The 21395-nt window shown below is 38.0% G+C and overlaps 1 protein-coding gene across 1 annotated transcript in view; it reads left to right on the forward strand.

Annotated features, from left to right (window-relative positions):
* cachd1 (cache domain containing 1) overlaps nucleotides 1-21138 on the forward strand; it is a 78991-nt gene extending 57853 nt beyond the window's left edge. Inside the window, exons 10-27 of the mRNA XM_054789213.1 lie at nucleotides 675-824; nucleotides 1941-2064; nucleotides 2153-2270; nucleotides 3625-3793; nucleotides 3907-4049; nucleotides 4583-4764; nucleotides 5140-5250; nucleotides 6515-6637; nucleotides 7213-7312; nucleotides 8358-8474; nucleotides 9005-9165; nucleotides 10501-10587; nucleotides 11605-11721; nucleotides 11894-12045; nucleotides 12887-13048; nucleotides 14591-14668; nucleotides 14795-14896; nucleotides 18564-21138. Coding sequence (XP_054645188.1) covers nucleotides 675-824; nucleotides 1941-2064; nucleotides 2153-2270; nucleotides 3625-3793; nucleotides 3907-4049; nucleotides 4583-4764; nucleotides 5140-5250; nucleotides 6515-6637; nucleotides 7213-7312; nucleotides 8358-8474; nucleotides 9005-9165; nucleotides 10501-10587; nucleotides 11605-11721; nucleotides 11894-12045; nucleotides 12887-13048; nucleotides 14591-14668; nucleotides 14795-14896; nucleotides 18564-18808 — 2441 coding nt within the window. The 3' untranslated portion in view covers nucleotides 18809-21138. The remainder of the gene's footprint in view (nucleotides 1-674; nucleotides 825-1940; nucleotides 2065-2152; nucleotides 2271-3624; nucleotides 3794-3906; nucleotides 4050-4582; nucleotides 4765-5139; nucleotides 5251-6514; nucleotides 6638-7212; nucleotides 7313-8357; nucleotides 8475-9004; nucleotides 9166-10500; nucleotides 10588-11604; nucleotides 11722-11893; nucleotides 12046-12886; nucleotides 13049-14590; nucleotides 14669-14794; nucleotides 14897-18563) is intronic.
* The last annotated feature ends 257 nt before the right edge of the window (nucleotides 21139-21395 follow it).

The raw sequence follows: 21395 nt of genomic DNA on the forward strand, positions 1-21395 counted from the left end.
CTCATTTACACAGTTAATTTGTTCCAGGCCATAATAAGTGAGTTTCCGCAAAATACGATTCCTTATTTATAAATTTAATATTTTTGTAGCTGGAACATCAAAAAACAGTTCATAGCTTCCTTAATACTGTTTTTAACATTAGTAGATTCCTCTACACATGAAATAACACCCCTATAGCCACCATGACACTCATATTACCCAATCCCACCTGTGCTCTTTCCCTTTTTGTGGCAAAGGGCTATTGGCCGAAAACTGCCAGAAATTGTAACAAGACCATACAAGTTCTATAAAAGGGCTACCTTCAGTTCATTGTGATACATGAAAATTGTACGTAAAAGTATGTATTTTTTTGCATTCGTTACTTGTTCATTCAGGCACGTGACTTAACTGAGACTGCATGCTTTCCATGTGTACACAAAGTGCCAAAACAATACACCAAAAACATGGTAGGGAATTATAATTTGTATTTTAAAATAATCTTAAAGTGGCAAGGAACAGAAGCTTTTATAAAATATTCCCCAAAAATTCTCTCCTTCGTAGTTTTCACTCATACATTACAGTACCTTACATGTGTTTGTGTTTAAAATGAATGTGATCACAGAGATTAACTTAATCACAAGATAAGATATACCTGATTTGAGATGTTTCATGTTGTGTACATTCTCTTTCTTCAGGGTTTATTATGACTGTGAGTCGGCCGTGTTATTTCGGTAACCTGCTCCTGGGTGTGGTTGGAGTGGACGTGAATCTGGCCTACATTTTGGAGGACGTCACGTACTATCAAGACTCTTTGGCTTCATACACCTTCCTCATTGACAACAAAGGTTGGTCGGCTTGAAAATATGCAAAGGGGAGTGCAAAGTCTGTTTGGGATCACATTAACATAACTATTATGTTCCAGCTAAGAAAGGGTAGCTGATGGGATGGAGCGGCTGAAACTAAAAAAGCTCATTACACTGCATAGAGCGTGTGAGAAGGGAGGGGTGTATGCAGGGGAAAGAAAGGACAGATATGAATGTTGGAAGGGGCTGGGAAGCCGTGAGGCAAAATATAGTGGAGGAAAGTCTCAAAACAAGGTCAGAGGATCTAATTTTTCAATGCTTAAGTTTTCATTAAGCCTCAGCACTATTACACATAATTATTTAAATTATTGGCAGAAGCTTGGTGACATTTGGTCTTCTGTTAGCCCTTTCAAAGAGTCTCTGTCTTCCTTTTAAAATGTTTACTATTGCAATGAATATGCCATCAAATTATATGTAATTGCCACACTGGCTTAATAGAGAAGCAGCTCAGTCAACCAGACTCCCATTAAAGTTGTTAGCTGACATTGAAACAGTGCTGTTGCGTTTTTGGAAAATAGAGGTTCCTGCACCATTAGTTAAGCAAGTAAACAAGTGTACAGAGTGGTGTGAAAAAATGTTTGCACCTTTCCTGATATCTTATTTTTTGCATGTTTGTCACACTTAAACGTTTCAGATCATCAAACAAATTTAAATATTAGTCAATGACAACACAACTGAACACATAATGCAGTTTTCAAATTAAACATTTTATTATTAAGGGAGGAAAAAAAAAGCCAAACCTCACTCCAATTCCGTACAGTAGATGGCAACGTAACTTTGCTTCCTAACACACCTCATACGCACCAGGTTTGCCAGAGAATAAGAAGACGTAGAAGGAGAGATCGGTGTTGCCAACGCCTTGACTATGTTACTATATTTAGCTTGTCTAATTTATTAAACACTTTCGGACATGAAAGAACGTATTGCTCTTCTCAACCAGCAGGGAGTGCTGCTGTGCGCCTCATGGAGCATATTTGTATGGTACAGGGGTTTGCTTTGATATGCTACATTCTGAGCGCTCAAAATAAATATCTAGTTTGTAGTTTTATGTTTTGGTTATATATCAACACATTCTAACAGGTATGTTTGCTTTTCCAGGTTATACCTTGATGCACCCATCACTAACACGGCCTTACCTGATGACTGAGCCTCCTCTTCACACAGATATTATTCACTATGAGAATATTCCGCGATTCCATGTTGTACGACAAAACATTCTCAAGTGAGTCACTGTTTATTTTTCCTAAAATCAATCAGTCGTAGCTACGCTTTTAGAGACATTATTCATAGATGCTGTGTATTTGTTGCAGTCTCCCATTGGGCAGTCAGGTTATTGCTGTTCCAGTGAACTCATCTTTGTCTTGGCACACTAACCGACTCCGAGACAGCAGCAAAGATGCGTACAACGTCAGCTACGCCTGGAAGCTGGTAGGTGATGCTACAATATATGCTGGGTGACGGTTTAACTCAATTCTTTGAATTACTAATACAGGGGTGTCCCAAGTGCAGCCTGGGAGCCTTTTTTTTTTTATTGGACCGCATCACATTCTTTTAAAATACAATTTAACAAGAAAACTAATAAAACAAACAACAACAACACTGAAAATGGAAAAATAAGCAGTCATTTTACAAGAATAAAGTCGATATATTAAAAGAAGTTATAATCTTACGAGAAGAAGTCATATTTTTCCCAGAATAATGTAGTAATATCAAACAAATAATGTTATTTTAGTAGCATAAAGTTAAAATATTAAAGAAAAAAATACATTTTTAAAAGTCATTATATGAGAAACAAACAAAATGAATAAAGTTGTAATTTTTGGAAAATTATGTTGCAGAAAAGGTTATGTTACATCAGTGAAGTGAAAATATTATTGGAACAAAGTCATAATTACGAGAAGAAAATTTACAAGAAGAAAGCTGAAACGGCTGAAAAAAAATTTTATTTTACAAAAATAATGTCAAACTATTAAGAGGAAAAGTCGTATTCTAATGAGAAAGCAATTTTAGAGAATAAACTTGTACTATTATGAGGAAAAGTAATGTCATTTTAGTAGCATAGAGTTGAAATATGGTATTAAAGAAAACATTTTATTTTTTTAAAGGTCATGTATGAATGTGAGTGTGAATGGTTGTTTGTCTGTATATGTGACCTGCGATTAGCTGGCGACCAGTCCAGGGTGTACCCTGCCTCTCGCCCGAAGTAAGCTGAGGTAGGCTCCAACATACCCCCGCGACCCTAATGAGGAGAAGCGGTATAGAAAATGGATGGATGGATGGATAATATTATGAGAAACAAACAAAACAAAGTTGTAATTTTTGGAAAATAATATTATGGGAATTATTAGTATAATATGGGAATAAGGTCAAAATATTATGGCAAAAAGTCATAACATTCCGAAAAGAAAATTTATGAAGATTATTTGAGAAGAAAATTTAAATATATGAAAATAAAAAAACAAGTGCAAAAATTGCACAAAAAAAAAGAGACCGAAAGACCGAAGTTTGAACTAAAATTCCGCTTTTTCACCTATATCACAAAGCTGAGATGGAGGTTTTTCTTGAAATATATATAACTTTTTAGCATGTCTACATGTGTTGGTTTTCACTACAGAATACCAAGGTGACCCTTGCATCCTTTCATTTTTCAATATGTAGCCCTCGGTGGAATAGGTTTGGACACCCCTGGGCTAATACATTATTGCAAGAAATGAACTTGCTTACTTAAAGACGCTTTTAGTCTAAAAGAGGGTATGTTTAATGTAAATATCTTGTCTTTTAGGTTCAGGACACATCGTTCATTTTATGCATAGTGTATGTGCAGCCAGAGATTCCAGTAAAACAGCTGAAAAACCTGAACACTGCACCCAGCTCCAAGCTTCTGTACCATCGTTTAGACCTGTTGGGTCAGCCCAGCTCCTGCCTCCACTTTAAACAGCTTGCAACCGTTGGTAAGACAAAGCTGAATGCCACAGAACTTTCAGTCTTAAATTTTTTGTTTGTCAGCCCTTAAAACCATTTGCGTCTCACACAGTCCCACTGTCCCTTTCTTTGCCTTTCCCAGAGTCCCCCACAGTGATGCTGGCAGCTGGTAGCTTCTCCTCTCCCTACGAGCACCTCAGTCAGCCAGAAACAAAGCGCATGGTGGAGCACTACACAGCCTACCTGAGTGATAACACCAGGCTCATCGCCAACCCAGGCCTTAAGGTACACAAGAAGAGAAAACACCCATTCAGATTTAATGTTGTTTGGAATAGAAATATTCATATATCATGATTATGACTGTGCAAAGCAAACACTTTTTTAAGTTTGACTAAAGGGGATTTGGAAGAGTATTTCCAAAGTTCAGGTCTGTATATTAATGAAGCCCTGCATCTTTAAGACAGGAACCCCCCCCCCCCCGTGAGCTTTTGGCAGTGTCTATGCATTCCTGGCGTGGGGGTGGTGGGATAAGGGTTTGGAAATCAACCACACTTCCAGCTCTGATGCCCTGGCATAACTTAAATCCCCCCTCAAGCGACCCCTTTCAGAATCTGGGCTGAGATTTTCTTTGTTTTTTTACTTTACTGCAGTTTGATTGTTTATGAAGATCAGAGCAGTTTAAAAAAAATGTAAATCTTTACATTATTATTATTTTACCATTTCCTCAAATGTATTTTACAATCCCTTGTCCATCTTCTCTTTTTCTCTTCTTACCTTTACCCTCACACTCCCTCCTGTCTCATCCGGCCCCACCGTAGTCCTCTGTCAGGAACGAGGTTATGGCGACCAGTCACGTCACGGATGAGTGGATGACACTAATGGAAATGAGTAGCCTCAACTGCTACATTGTGCGGCGTTACATAGCAACGCCCAGTGGGGTGCTCCGGATTTACCCTGGATCATTGATGGACAAAGCCTTTGACCCGACCCGTAGACAATGGTGAGGCTTACTTTGGATGAAGTGAAGGGGCAAGTGTGTGTGTGTGTGTGTGTGTGTGTGTGTGTGTGTGTGTGTGTGTGTGTGTGTGTGTGTGTGTGTGTGGGTGGATTGGAGTTAAAGGAAAGCATCTGTCTGCAAAGTGCTTTCCAGACATTATCATTATCAAGATATTTTGCATTATTTTACAACGAATATAGCAGCATTTTAACCACTGTAGACAAAGATTTGTTAATTAAGTGGTTTTATTTATTTTTTTAATACATAATGTATTATGATACATAGTTTTTACATGTTTTATTCCAGAACTGTGAACTCTGCCTTGAGTGCAGATGGTAGCAGTATGTGTGTATGACTCCATGCTGTGTTGTGTACCAGGTACCAGCATGCTGTCGCTAACCCTGGCCTCATCACCTTCACTGGACCTTACTTGGATGTGGGCGGGGCAGGCTATGTTGTTACAATCAGCCATACCATCCATGCCTCCAGGTTAGAAGAATGTTTATGGCTTTAGTAATGCTAAATCTTAAATGATAGTCAACTAATGAACTTCCATTGATCTTTGGATTTGTAATTTTGTGTACTGGGTTGGAAGATGTTCGTGATTGGCGATATCCGATAAAACGATACGCATATATGGAGCAGCTCTTCCCTCAAACTAATGTCAGGTCACATCTTGTGTAACAAAAATATGCTTTTTTTACTGTGATGCCAATAGATGCATTTCACAAATAAACATTCTTTGTGCAAAATAAGACAAATACTGCAATATGCAATACAATTTATAGAAAAAGTGCCACGTTTATTTTAAACATTTCGTCTTAAAATAATAAAAACAATGACCAATCGGCAACTAAAATAACATGTTCTCCTACTATTAACAAGTTATACTTACTAAATTCACAATTAATGCTGGCAAAAATACAGTTTTGAAAGCTGCACATTTCTGTGTAGCACAAGCATCCGTAAAGAACAAAGTAAAGTGCACAGTATGAAACTCTGGACTAACACAATCAGGGAAATTATAAACTGGGCTCATTACTGTTGCTTATTATTGTGCTGCAGGTGAGCTACCTGCGTGAGAGTGAATCTTCCTGAAGTGTGATATTAGATTATTAATTATTGAAAGACGCCTTAATTTTAGTAGGATAGAGTTGAAATATTACCAATTTTTTTTATTCGTAATATTATGAGAATCAAAACAAAAGTTATTTTTGGGAAATTAGGTCGGGCAAAGTTATAATGTTAAGGCAGTGAAGTCAAAATATTATGAGAATAAACTTGAGTTCATTACAATTATCGACAATTATGACAGTATCGGTTGGCCGATATTACCGGACATCTTTGATGTTTACAGATTTTTTTGTGTGAATAAAACAGGGCACAGTTGTATTTTTATAATACATACGTTTACAATGTACTTAAGACGTCAACGTGAGCCTGTAGGCTACAAATTTCACCAATAGGTGGCGCTCTACACAGCTCTACAGAAACACTTAAACTGCTTTATTTCATGGCGTAAATATATCTTCGCCATTTTCCTTGTACTTTTTCCCATGTTCCTGTTTAACTGAGCACATACTCTATCTGTGGATTTGATAAATCCGGATTAGTGTGTTGTATTTTGACTGTGTGCCCCTATCGCGCTGTAGTTAGTATAAGCGGTTTTCCAGAATGCTAATGTGATGGGATTTATTGAGGGTAAATAGTCTTATTATAATGACTTGCATTTAATATTTATATTTCTTTGTAGCTCTCAGATGGCACCTGGCTATGCGGTTGCAGTGATGGGTATAGACTTTACCCTTCGTTACTTCTATAAGGTTCTGTTGGACCTGCTTCCTATCTGCAACCAGGACAAGGGCAACAAGATCAGGTAGCGAGATGATGGCTCGAGTGGAACATTGCCTTGTTGCTGCTTATTTCATCCTTGTGTTGCTTTTCTTCATACTCTATATTCTGAGTTTTACCACTAGCTCCTGTCAAATTCCAAGTTTGTGTTATGTTTTCTGCATCACTGAATTCACAAGACTCTGCAAGTAAGGAAAAATGAAAAGGAGATAAGCTGATTATCTTGGCATTCATTTTGGAGATGAGCCTTTCTGCATCATCTGCCCCCACATACTTTCTTTAGGGTTTGTGCCTCCTTTTTGTTTTTTTTTTCTCCTTCATCTTATGCTTTCACTCACTCCTCCCCACAGTACCCCCTCCCTGTCTTTTTACCCCCAGCCGTCACTCCTTTTACGTTCTTTCTGTTGCTGTTCAGGGGCCATATAAAACAGGATTAACCCAAGAGAGACAGGAGAGTAGAGAGGAGCAGGATTTGGCAGAATGAGTGCAATTAGGCCCTGGGTCCAGAGAGAGATGAAACAACAACTTGTATTCCTTTTACTGGGTATGTCCATTCTCTCTTTATAAAATGCTCTGTGTATGTATGTGTGTGTCTTGTAGATGCTTTATAATGGAGGACAGAGGTTACCTGGTAGCACACCCGACTCTCATTGACCCTAAAGGCCATGCCCCTGCTGAGCAACAGCACATCACACACAAGGTAAAGGAACCACAAGCACAGCGAGTATGTTTTTGACAAGACACACAAAGCTTAAAGGCACACTTAGCACGCAGTACAATCAATTTACCTAATAGTTCATTATGTTTAAAAATGCCATGTTTGGCTGAATAAAGACTGTATTACAGGCATCTAAACTGTTATAGTTTTCCCTCGCACTTCGCGCTTTGAATTTCTCGGTTTCACTCTCAAAAATACATAAATTAATAAATCACGCTGTTTTGTGGTTGATTTGTAAAAAACAAATGCATATTTAAGCATATGTTATGTTTTTTTTTGCCTACATTAAGCAATTTCAAGAATGAAAATGGCTAAATGAGCTAAAGGACAAATATAAACCACTCAAAAGACTTATTCAAAGATGAAATGTAGTATGTAGTATGTAGGTGTCATGTTCCTGTAATGTTCGGTAAAACACAAACGCCAGACTTGACTTTTACCGTAGTTTTGAATTATCTCACAACAGGCACAGGCACAGGCACAATAATCCCTAATAAAAACTACTACTTTTGCGGCCGTTACCCACGCAAAGCTGAAACTCAACTCTGAACCCCCGACGTCACTTCCTGTCCGCCTCTCTTTCATAGGGAACACATTTATAGTAACAAACACAAACATGAGTCATATTTATGTCTTAAACAGCTTATTTAGTCTTATTATGTCTACTATATTAGGCATTAAGAGTGTAAAGGTGACTATAGGGGTGTTATTTCATGTCTAGAGGGCTCTAATAATGTTAAAAGTCATATTTGGAAGGTTGGAAACAGGTTTTCTATCCGCTAACTATGTAAATATTGCATTTAGAACTAAGGAATCCTACTTAACGGAATTCACTAATCACAGTTGGGTCTGGAACCAGTTAACCACAATGAACGAGGGATTGCAGTAAACATGTTTTTATAGGTCAAAACACTGTTGGAAACATTTTATTGATGAAATTTTGATAATATTGTTATTATTGTTTTTCTTGCACCTTTAACATATGTTGGAAATGTTACCCATTCCACTATTGTCTTTTAAATGACAGGAGCCACTGGTTGCCAATGACATTCTGAACCACCCCAACTTTGTAAAGAAGAACTTGTGCAACAGCTTCAGTGATCGCACAGTGCAGCGCTTCTACAAGTTCAACACCAGCATACTGGTGAGAAATAAATGGCTGACAGAAAGGGGTTTTAATATGATGTAACACTGCCATCTTGTGGGCAGTTGAAATTGTGGCACAACACATCTACAGTAGAGCAGTGGTTCTCAAGGAATTATTATTATAGTTGACTGATTTGGAGTACTCTAAAGAAGCTGATACTATTTATTTATTTATTTATTTATTTATCTGTACAAACCACTGTATGATGGCACCGGCATCGTTCATGCATGAATACCAACAGAAGACACTAACAGACTTCCCAACCTTGAAGAAATTTTGAGTCGTCCCCGCCCTGTCTCTCACCCTGACGCCTCACCACAGCCCCCTCCCACTATGTGAGAATCACTGAATTCTAGAAGATCAATTTATTCTCTTAAATTTGAGGCATTGTTTTTACATCACACCTCATGCTTTCTACATGTTTAGTTTCCAATGGCGATCCCATTAAATTGTTACGGTTGCAGCTAATCATTGCTATATTCATGTAGATGTTGACTGTCTAAACACAATCACACGGTCCTCCTCAGGGCGACCTAACCAACCTCGTCCACGGCAGCCATTGCTCGAAGTATCGTCTGACCAGAATACCCGGCACCAACGCCTTTGCCGGTATCGTCAATGAGACATGTGACTCTCTGGCGTTCTGCGCCTGCAGCACCGTGGACCGCCTTTGTCTCAACTGCCACAGGTACCTACTAATGTGATGTGTTTATTATTGTTGTGACATGTGATTAGAGCCAGACCAATATGGGATTTTTGGGGCCGATGCTAATGTGAGGTGTTTTTAAAGTAATACATGATGTGTTTATAAAAGGCTTATTCACAAAAACATCATACCAATATAAATTTTTCATATTTCCTACCTATCGAAAAGTTCTATCTGCAGCCACTAAGTATTTGCAAACAGCTCAAAAACAAATGCTGAAGCAAACATTAAAAAATGAAATAAAAAGTTGACTGCAAACAAAGTAAGAAATAATCAAACCCCTCGCAATACACTTTATACACTTTTCTCAGACATGCAATAACATTTTCTCACATTTCTCTCTTGCTTAAACACTCTCAAAAAGTTCAAACCTTTGTTTGAATTTGAATGATTAACCTACAGGTTGGACACAAGAAATTATTAAGTAACTATTTCACTCCTGTGACCGTGCCTTTTCGTCCTGGCACCATTTTGCTGTACTGTAGCATTTTTGTATCCTTGTTAAAACATATTGCTGCAGTACTCCTCCTGTTGCAGTCCTCCTCCTTCAAACCGAAGATTCATTTACAAGCTAGCTAGCAAGCAAGCAAGCTAGGATGACACAGGGCGGCTCGAAGGAGATTGATTGACAATGGTCTACAGTCAATCAGGATGTAGAAAACAATGGGCGGGAGAGGGAGAGAGGGAAGCAAGAGACACTCAACTTCCCACAATTCAATTTATATGCTGTAATAAATTTTTTTTTAAAAAGAACCACTAAAAAAATTCACGAAATACATTACTTGGAACTTTTTCAAAATGATTTTTATAAAGACATTAACGTGTGAACTTTTGAGTCCCTGTAAATCCTGCATGTAAGCATGAAGTGAAGTGGGACGCTGTGTATATGTGCATATATCTTTATCTATTTCATTTTAAAACGCTGTATAAATAGTCTTTGATAATGGTGGACGTGGATTAGCAGTTGCATCTTGTCGTAATCTCACAGAGATGCAACGTACACGACGTTAAAACACTGTAATACCCTCTCTAAATCTTGCATGCAAAAACACCTTCAATGTAAATGTAAATTAAATGTAAATGTACTGTAAATGGGCCCTGACAGCTAAAGTGTAGTGTTATATTGTTTTACAAAGTCACAACTTACCATGGTGTAAAAAAAATATAGTTTGTTTCGCCATTCCTCTGCAGCTGAGTGAGTGAGGCTCATAGAGCGGCACCTCGCTGCTCTGTCTGTCTGTGTGTGTGGGCGTGGTGCCAGGTACATAATAGTTAATTATGATAATGATAAACTACAATCTTTTTTTTACTTTTCAGGATGGAACAGAACGAGTGTGAATGCCCGTGTGAGTGCCCTCTGGAGGTCAACGAGTGTACTGGCAACCTCACTACTGCTGAAAACAGGTTAGTTGAGCCAGACACTACAGTTCACAGTACGACGACTGGTCCCTGATATACCCTAATTTTGTATGATATATTATACATTATGCGTATGGTGCGTATAATATTGTCTAGGCCCTAAGACTCCAGGGTGTGAGACTTTAATGGAGAATTTCTAAACTAAATGCCAGTAGACTTTTATTCATCAGATTGAAACTCCATCCATCCATCCATCCATCCATCCATCCATCCATCCATCCATCCATTTTCATTGTATCGTCATTAGGGCCACAGGGGTATACTGAAGCCTATCCCAGCTGATTTGGGGTGGAAGGCAGGGCACACCCTGGACTGGTCGCCAGCCAATCGCAGGGCCTGATTTCAACTGATTCTGTAAAATGTTTACCATTCCATTTTAAAGGGAATGGCCATTTTGCTCTTTGAACCAGTGTCCCAGCAATTATACTGTACATGATCATGTCCGTGGTTTATTTCTGTCAGACATGCTTTACAAATTATATGAATGCATGTCACATGATTACACATGAATGTTTTGTGCATTTTTCTACTTGGCAATCTAGTTATTATTGTAAATAACTGATGTTATAAAGCTTGCAAGTTTATTTTATTTCCTCCTACTCTTATCATCCTTTGCTTTGTTCGAGTACGTGTGCTTGTTTAAATGTCAGATCTGTACGCTGCTGGCATAATGTTCTGTTTCTGTCTTCAGTGCTGTGACTGTCTCCATCTTTCCTCCATTGTTTCTGTCAATCTGTCCATCATTCCTCTCACATCTCTGCTTTCACCCACCTCCTTTCATCAAGCAGTAACAGCCTTTGACAGCACATCAGCCTTTCAAGTGACAATTCCGCCCTCATTTCAGGAAGACATGCAATTACTATTTTTCATTGTTGCTTTAAATGAGAGGAAAATCTAACAGTGAGGTTTTTGTAATCAATTTACATGGAAAAGCCCCACTGGAGTCAGTTCTGTTGTAGTTTCAACAAGTTTCTTGCTAAATGTGCTTGATGTGTTTTACAGAAATCCAAGCTGTGAGGTACATCAAGAGCCCATCAGTTTGAATGTGATTGAGCCCAGTCTGCAGGACTCACTTCCTCAGTGTATCAACACCCGCTGCAGTCAGAGATACACCAGCAGGTAAACATTACACATCAATGGACTGAATAAATCTCATAGTTTCACTACCAGCCTAGCCAATGTCAGCATCACAGTGCCACCTTGTGATCCTGCATCCAAGTGTTTTGTCTACAAAGAAGCTGTACTAAATTAACCATAGGCTAAGTCCCAATAATACTGTATGTTATTTTAGTGATTGTTTCGGCGTTTTGGACTGTGAGTGGTGCATGGTGGACAGTGATGGTAAGACCCATCTGGACAAGCCGTACTGTGCCCTGCAGAAGGAGTGCTTCGGGGGCATTGTTGGTGCAAAGAGTCCCTATATGGACAGCTTGGGCATCCTCGGTGAGTAAATTCATCCCCACATATAATAATAATAATAATAATAATAATAATAGTCTTGGTTTTACACAAAAGCAAACGCCACCATATACTGTATATGCGTCTTGTAAATCAGTGGTCCCCAACCCCCGGGGCCGTGGGTCATTTGGTACCGGACCGCACAGAAAGAAAAAATAATTTCCATTATTTCATTTTTTTTATGTTTTATTTTGAAAAGTGGCCGGATTCTCTCTGTTACATCCATCTCACTTGACGCATGTCCATTGTGCGTGTGCTAACTTTATCTCATGCCGCACTACTACTGTATTTTTACCATTTTTCTTTCACCTCATATTTGGTCTCAAATGCTGATACTATGTGGGAATGCATAAAGGTAAGTTTTGAGGAATTATTGAGTGCTAATGTGCACATTTGTCTCAAGTTAATTCATGGTAGCGCACTGCCTTTTACCACACACGTCAAACAGCGATGTAATAATCTCTCTGGAAAAACTTGGCTGGAACTTGAACTGGTGGATGGTGGGTTGGCATTCATTTTGTGCTTTCAATTTAATGTACGTGGTTCAAAAAAGGTTGGGGACCACTGTTGTAAATCACAGAAATGCAATAGCTGTAAACATTTCTTTTCCATCAGATTTAATTTTTTCAAAACAGATTGGCCATCTGCCTGCAGTTCGATTTTTTTTTTTTTCCTGGCAGGTCACTTTGATGAGCAAAAAGGAAGTACAAAATGTACCTGCAGCACAGCAATCATTCAGTACTGTATGCTTCAGCTTGTTGTTGAAATGTTGCTTTCTAACAACCTCTTAATTCCCTCCTTCCTATTTTCTCCCTTTCCTCTGTAGACGAAGAGGTGGCATCGCTGAACATGATCAAGAGTGCCCCTGTGGGTCCGGTTGCCGGGGGTATTATGGGATGCATCATGGTGCTGGTACTGGCTGTGTATGCTTACAGACACCAGATCCACAGGCGCTCGCACCAGCACATGTCACCATTGGCGGCACAGGGTACGACTGAACAATAGTTAGACTTAACAGCATCATCTGTTCCACAGGCAAATATACTGTAGTGTTCCTTATGAAGACGTTTTGAAAGTAAGGCATGTACTGTAAGAGTGTGAAATGGCCACCAATATGACCACTGGCCAGCCTCTAAAACAGGGATGTCCAAAATGCAGCCTGGAGCGATTTGCAACCCGCAACAGTTTTTCATTCATTCCCAGCCATTTCTCAAAAGACAACACTTCAGGACCAGCCATTTTGGACAATTTTGACTGATCTTTCAAGGCACACCGAATATTGTGTTCTATGGCTATATAAACATGGAACCTACCAAAAGAAAGTCTCGTCTTTCATCAGAAAAAAAATTTGTTTCTACATTTTTTCGTTCTGTAGTAATAATCAGCAGTAGAACATAGGTACGTTTCAGGACAATATCAGTTCCCGACTAGAAAAGGGAGAAAAACAGAATTTAGTAAAAAGATACATTTCAAGCATACCTTTAACTTTGACACAAATATTTTTTGTTTTTGTGACAGCTCATATATCGAAACAACTATATCAACATACAGTAAATAACACAAAAAAGGGGTTGTTTCACATCAAAATAGCAATTTATTTACAAATAAAACAACATGCACTATTTACAATTTTCACATTTGAAACTAAACTATTTGTGTGCATGTGTTAAAATTTTCCTACAATGCGTGACCTACTGCACGCTGCACTCCTCCACACTCTCTCACTTCCTCCTTCCTATCATGTGTGATTCTTCCATTGTGACATGATCCCTGCTGAGCTCTTATCAAATACACTTCTGCCACCTTGTGGCCATTTTTATGGCTTAACAGTTCTCTGAAATGTTAATGCATAGTGGAGAGTTGCATCGTCACCTCTTTTTACCTCTCGTGCAAAAAACCTAAAAGACATTGTTGTTGGGATCGGGCATTCGGTATTATAAAAACGTATAACTATGTCTGTGGTATTGAAAGAGTTAATCCTAAAAATCTGATATAACAAGAAAACTTAAAAAAAAAACAACAGCAAAAATAGAAAAAAAAATCAGTAGTCATTTTACAAGAACAAAGTCAAAATATGAAGAGAAAAAAGTTGTAATTTTAACGAAAATGAACTCGGGATACCATGAGGAAAAATGTCATTTCAGTACCATAGAGTTAAAATATTTAAAGTTGTAATATGAGAAACAACAAAAAAACTGAATAAAATTGTAATTTTTGGATAATTATAGTAGGGGAAAAAGTCATAATACAATTTTATTACTGGAATAAAATCAAACTATTATGGGAATTACACCATAACATTTACAAGAACAAAGTTGAAATATTTGAAATATGTTTCAGCAGAAAATGTTTGGAGACCCCTTTCTCTTAAACATGTACTGTCTTATTATTGTCTTTATATTTTATATTTTATATTATTAAATTGAATCCATTTTATTATTGTTTATGAATGTCAAAGTCCTAGTTTGATCTCCAGCGAAATAGCTACCTTATCTTCTGAATCTACTCTCTTATCTCAATGTTACACCAGAAATGTCAGTGAGAATGTCTAACCTGGATAACGACAGAGATGAGAGGGATGATGACAGCCACGAGGACAGAGGCATAAGTAAGTTCTTATGTGTTTGTGGCAACGTTTGTCATAAAAATGACAGCTTGAATACTATGGATGCAGGGACAATAACTGTACATTTACGTGTCTATTAACAAATATGTGTATTGTTCTTACTTTCAGTAAGTAATACTCGCTTTATTGCTGCGGTGATCGAGAGGCACACCCACACACCAGAACGGCGGCGAAGATATTGGGGAAGATCAGGCACGGAGAGCGATCACGGTAAGACACCGTCTTTCATCTCTCACTGGCACAACTGGATTAATCCGTCAGGTTGTACCAGACCACTTAGTTGCCCTCGAATTTGAATTGTACCCTATTGGGGGAAACCCATGGGATACGATGTTCAACTTCTGTATAATTTCTTGAGATATCAACATTTTTCAAAATTCTTTTTCTTACAGATTTTATGTCATTCAAAGGACAGTTTGACAGATGGAGCTGGGGCAGGGTTACAAGCATTTAAAGTTACTTTTACCTTCATTGAAGATGTGATTTTTCCCAAAGACACGATTTGGCAGCGAGATCAACACAGACACCACCTTCCTGTTTTGTTATGAGTTATTTCTTGAATTCAGTAGAGTTTTTCACCTCCTTAATCAAAATGCTGGCACTTGCGACTTTCTTTGGTTCCGTTTTGGGTTACTGATGTGAGAAACACTATTGAATTCAAGAAAGAACTCATGGCAAAACAGGAAGGTGGTCCATGTGGTATCTCGCTGCCACATTGTGTCTTTGGGAACAGTCACGTCTTCAGTGAAGGTAAAAGTAAACTCAAATGTTCATTTATCCTTTTGGTTCATCGCTTATATGTATTTAAATGCATTTTGAATCGTTTTCTGCATGTCAAACTATAATTGTAAAACTACACAAATGTGTTTTGTCTTCATATTTCTGGCTTTCTGGAACGAATGAATTGGATTTAAATGATTTCTTATGGGAAAAGTTGATTCAGTTAGTGTTTGCTTCAGTTAGAGTCAGACCTTCTGGAATGGATTAATGATGCTAACCAAGGTTTCCCTGTATTCTATATTCGTTAAATACTCTAAATCGCCAGTAGGGATTAATGTGAGTGTGAATAGTTGTCTGTCAGTTGTCAGTTGTTCCGACGATCAAGTCTGGTGCTTGCGCGTCTCACCGAACATTACAGGAATATTACTGACACCTAGTGACCAGTGTAGAATATTACATCGTCTTTGAATGCGTGTTTTGAATGCCTTATGTTTGTATTTTAGTTCATTTAGCCATTTTTATGCTTGGAAATGCTTAATTTAGGCACAAAAGGTTGTATTTAAGCACAAAACAGCATGATTTATTTATTAATATACTTTAGAAAAACCGTGATAGAGTGAAGCCGCAAAATTTGAAGCGTGACGTGGTGAGGGACGATTGTATCATGATTTTAATCAAGTCCTCTTCAGAGGGCTTTATAAGGGTCTCACATGCACGTTTGGCACTCCCGGCTCATTCTGTCCATCTATCACAATTCCCAGGCTCGTTCTCCCGAAGCGCTTTGTCGATCTCTCCAGGCTAACACGAGATGAGGGTGGATGGACCGCTCCATTCACATGGACTCCTCCCGCCCACGCAAGGCATCACGCCAACCGCTAGTTGTTGTGTAACCTATGATGGCTGTGAGAACAATGATGACTATGAAGAGTGGGCTAAAGCGAATCAGTCGGCTGCGTGTTGGCACAGTATACAGCCATGAAGAGATAAACATGTTGTATAACAGACGAGAACGTCTTAACGGAAGCCAAGTGGGTAGATGCCTGGTAGAAGTCTTTTCCAGTAATTATATAGTTGTTGTTATACTCTCCCTGTATGTTCTTTACAATACCTTTCCTCCGTTACTCATACTTGGCTGCTCCACATTCATACAGTGATGGCGACAGCAATCCAAAGTAGAGTTCAGTCACTCAAGGACACTTTGATTCACCACAATTTCCCCCAAGATGCACAAATGATGAAAGATAAGAAGTAAGAGTGAAACACAAAGGCTGAGAGAAAAGGACAGAGTGTAAGATGATTGTGAAATAATAGAGAGGGGGTGGTAGTCCAGCAGGGATTCAAACAAATGCATTACTAAGTAGACACTTTAAAGTTGCTGCCTCCGTCCAAGGTCAGAGGTCTCCTCCTACACACGACAGTGTTGGCTTGGAGTGATCTGGTCGGAATGTTCTTAAAAATGACTACTTTGTGGTTGCTTTAATTTCACATGCAATTCATATTGTTGACGATAACACATAGAAACACATAGAATGTTTAAACCATCGTTTATCAGAGAGCATGGCCATTTGTCTTCATTTCTTTGATGGGGCATGAGGAGAAAATAATCAATGAATCCCTGTTTTTTATATATACAGTGGTGTGAAAAAGTGTTTGAAATCAGGAAGGGGGCAAACACTTTTTCACACCATATATTTTGGTTGAATAACATGCCATCATTGTTACATAGCAATCACATTTGCCACTGGTTGTCCTCCCACAGCCCCAGTTAACTGCCATTCTGGCATGACTTTCTAATCACCTCAGGCTTAATGTGTGTGCAAGAAGAGTAGGACATAAATAAATGTTCATAAATATGCATATCTTCTTTATTGTGTGGAAACTTGCCTGGGGATCCAGCTTAGTTCAGTTGTGTGATAATACATGTTTTCAGTGTTACCACATTGTCACATGTATGATCACCACTGGAAGACTTCTGCTCCAGCTATGGTGAACTTATCAAAGCAGTTTTTTTATTGGCCCACATCACATTCTACAAATATGACTTAACAAGAAAAATAAAAATTTGCAGTGATTTTACAAGAATAAAGTCAAAATAATATGAGGAAAAAATGTAATGTGAAAATTTTTCAAGAATAAAATAATATTATGAGGAAAATTAGTGTCATTTTTGTAGCAGAAAGTTGAAATATTAAAGTTGTTATATTATGAGAAAACAAAGCAATGAATAAAGTTGTAATTATTGGAAAATTAGGTTGTGGAAAAAGTTACAATGTAATTCAAAATATTAATATAAAAGTCACACTTACGAGAAGAAAATTTTTAAAAAGAAAGTTCAAATAGTTTTAAAATTTAAAAAAAAAAAAACAACAGCAGAAATTAAAAAAAATGCAATTTTATGAAAATAAAGTTAAAATATTAAGAGAAAAAATCGCATACCAATGCGGAAAAAAAGGCGAAATTTGATGAGAATAAACTCGTAATAAAATCAAAATATTAAGGGAATAAAGTCATAATTAATTACAAGAAGAACATTTAGAACAAGAAATTTGAAATAGTTGAAAATTAAAAAAAAAAAACAACAGCAGCAGATATGGAAAAAAACATCTAATATTACAAGAATAAAGTCAAAATATTAAGACTAAAAAATGGTATTCAAACAAGAAAAAAGCTACTGTTTTACGAGAATAAACTTGTAATATTATGTGGAAAATGGCCTTTTAGTAGCATACATTGAAATAGTGCTGAAATATACTTTTTTTGTTAATATTATGAGGGTGGAAAAAACTAAGAATAAAGTTGTCATTTTTGGAATATTAAGTTGTGGAAAAGTCATAATATTATGTGAATAAAGTCAAAACATGGGAATTAAAGTCATGTTATGAGAAAAAAAATAAGGAAAGTTGAAATATTTGTCAAATGTAAAAAAAAAAAAAAAACAGGAAAAATGGAAAAAAAACTAACAAAGCCCAAAGTTCATATGAATAATACGCTTTTTCGCCTATATTACAAAGATGATAGGGAGGCTATTTTTTCTTGGAATATATATAACTTGTAAGTATATCTACATGGCTTGGTTTTTATCAAAGTGCCCCTTGCATCCCTTCATTTTTCAGCATTTGGACACCCATGTACTATGCTATACTTTTCGTCTCTCCAGGCTACAGCACCATGAGTCCTCAAGAGGACAGCGAGAATCCACCGGGCAACAACGACCCGCTTTCGGCAGGCGTGGATGTCAGTAACCACGACGACGATATGGACCTGGACACTCCCCCGCAGACGGCAGCCTTACTCAGCCACAAATACTACCCCTACCGACACACGCACACACACCACCACCCGTTGCACACGCACCACCTACAAGCGGCAGTGACCGTGCACAGCGTGGACGCAGAGTGCTGATCCTTGCCAGGGATGGAACTTTAAAAATACATATATATATATACTGTATGTGTACAAAATAGGTGCTTATTTCTACAGTGTGCACTGTCCATCCCTCAGCATCATCATTTTTTTTTTTTTTACTGACCTGAAGATAATATTGACCAAGTGTACATAACTTTACCCACACTGAAAATGACTCAATATCAGCTAGTGAAAAGAGCAAAATGTTATTTTTATGTTACTTTGATTTTTGAAGGATTTAAGACTTCTGGACTCGTTTTAGGAGCAACATTGGAAACAGCTATAGCACATTTGGAGATGTTCATTGGCACAACTACGGGCTAAAACCTGTGAACAAGCTTCTTTCTCATGTGGAAGGCCAACACGGACACACAGCCACCCCCGAGACTCCCGTCCTTAGCAGCCGCCAAGCTCGCTCTTGTCATCGCGACTGGAGGATTGTATTTGCGACTTCATCATGCATTTTTTTTTTCTTGTTGGTTGAAAACATACGTCACGGATCTGCAAGAATACAAAAACACTATCAACAGTAAAATAAAAAAAATATTTTTCTACTATTTATTCAAGATTGCTGGACAGACAGAACAGCTGCAGCCTGCCACGTGATGTGTGTCCCCGCCCACCTCTGATGACGCTGGATAGTTCAGTAAACATTGGGCCTTGATCACCTCCTCTGTGACACCAGTTCAACTATTTTTATGTATTCCTGCGAGACATCCGCCATAAGGAACACCCTGATTCTGGACCTTTCTATGTCTTTGCTGTCTGGGGGTACAGCTGAGACGTTGGTGGCCTTTGGGATGCGGAAGTCAGAGCTGAACATATCCAGTTTTAGATATGGATGGATATTGGGTGTGTCCTGGATCCTCTAACAGGAGTTCTGCTCAGTGACTTCATTGGTCTGAGTAGGAAAACACAGCAGAACTGCAGTGTTCCTTAGTAGAATGTACAGTCTAAAGTTTATTCATGCTAATGTTTATTAATGAATGAGCGGGAGAGATGCTGCTGCTGTACAGAGGGGACACCCATCTGTCAGCTCCTCTGTGATTAACCACTCAAAAGTGTGTGTGTGTGTGCATGCGTGCGTGCGTGCGAGCTTGAATGCATTTGTGTATTTTTCCTTAAGATAGTATTATAGAGCATAGTTTAAATGATGCATTCTCATTTTTTTTAACAACCGATAACAACCCATCTGCACTCAGTGGCGTCGATTGCTTATCCTGTCATGAGTTTTAGGTACAAAAAAAATGTCCTTATGATGTGTAAATACAGAATCGGGAGTCCTTTACACTCCATTTTTATCGTTGAGACGACCCGATGATGCTCTGATGTTTGAGTGTGTTCATGTTGTCTACTATATTTTCAATGCCTTGGACATTTTTTAGGCTCATTTTTGTTTTGGTCCATATTGGATGGAAGTCAGTACTTTTTAAAACGTACACACTTTTACACGAGACTTGCAGTTTTTAAAGTTTTATTGTGTATTGTCGAAGCGCGTCGCTCCCAGAGTGAAATGTAGGTATGGAAAGGAAACGGTACATTTGTTTTTTGCAGAGGTAATGGCGAAAGTAGAAGAGTTGTAGTCTCATCACCCACTGTGATCTTACCAGCATCTACAAGCTATGAAACAGCTTTGAGAATTAAGTCATAGAATTACGAGATTAAAGTAGTAATTTTGCAAGAAAAATAAAAGCCTATAGTGTAGCTGTATAAATTCCAACCTTATTTGAGAAATACAGTATAGTCGTCCCTCACTGTTGTGGTTTGTCAAGGTATACTGTATATGCATGCAAGAATACTTAATTCTGCCCTAAATTAAGCAATCAAGCATAAAAATGGCTAAATTAACTAAAATGCAAATATAAGGCATTCAGAAGACGCATTCAAATATGTATTGTTGATATGTAGTATTCTACACTGGTCACTAGGTGTCAGTAATGTTACATTGATGAGACAATAGCCACAGCAAGAAGTGCTCGGTGATAATGTGGCTCCCTACTATATTGGGTAATCCGAGTGTAAGGGTGGTGTTTTATTTCATGTGGAGAGGACTCTTAAAAATATTCAAAACTATGTAGGAGGTCATAAACAGGTTTCCGATGCTCTAACTTAGAAAATATTCCATTTATAAAGAAGCAATCCTACTTAGCGGAAATTGACTTAGATGAGGGATGACTTACTACTTTTTTCTTGTAATTTTAGAATTTTTTTCTGGCCGTCATAGCCTTTCTTAATGAACACTGATACTCATACTACCCATTGGTTTTTTGGGCTTCAGTTTCCTGGTAGGGTTTTTTTGTTGTTGGTTTTTTTTTTTTTTTTTTTTACCAGCCAACAAATAATTAATCATGTTGGTTGAAGTTCTTTGTTAAAGCAGACTGTAAGGGCATTTTTCAATGTCTTTTAAATTATTTTACAAACTTATTTGGGCATTTTAAAAAACTTTTTTTTTTTACCAAGTTTTTAAACAGTATTGACCAGCTGTTCTATATATATATATGTGTGTGTGTGTGTGCGTGTGGGCGCGCATGTGTGTGTATACAGAAGTAACATGAATTCATGTACTGAAGGATGTACATCACCC

This window comes from Dunckerocampus dactyliophorus, chromosome 10, assembly GCF_027744805.1.
Source record: "Dunckerocampus dactyliophorus isolate RoL2022-P2 chromosome 10, RoL_Ddac_1.1, whole genome shotgun sequence".
Taxonomy (NCBI): domain Eukaryota; kingdom Metazoa; phylum Chordata; class Actinopteri; order Syngnathiformes; family Syngnathidae; genus Dunckerocampus; species Dunckerocampus dactyliophorus.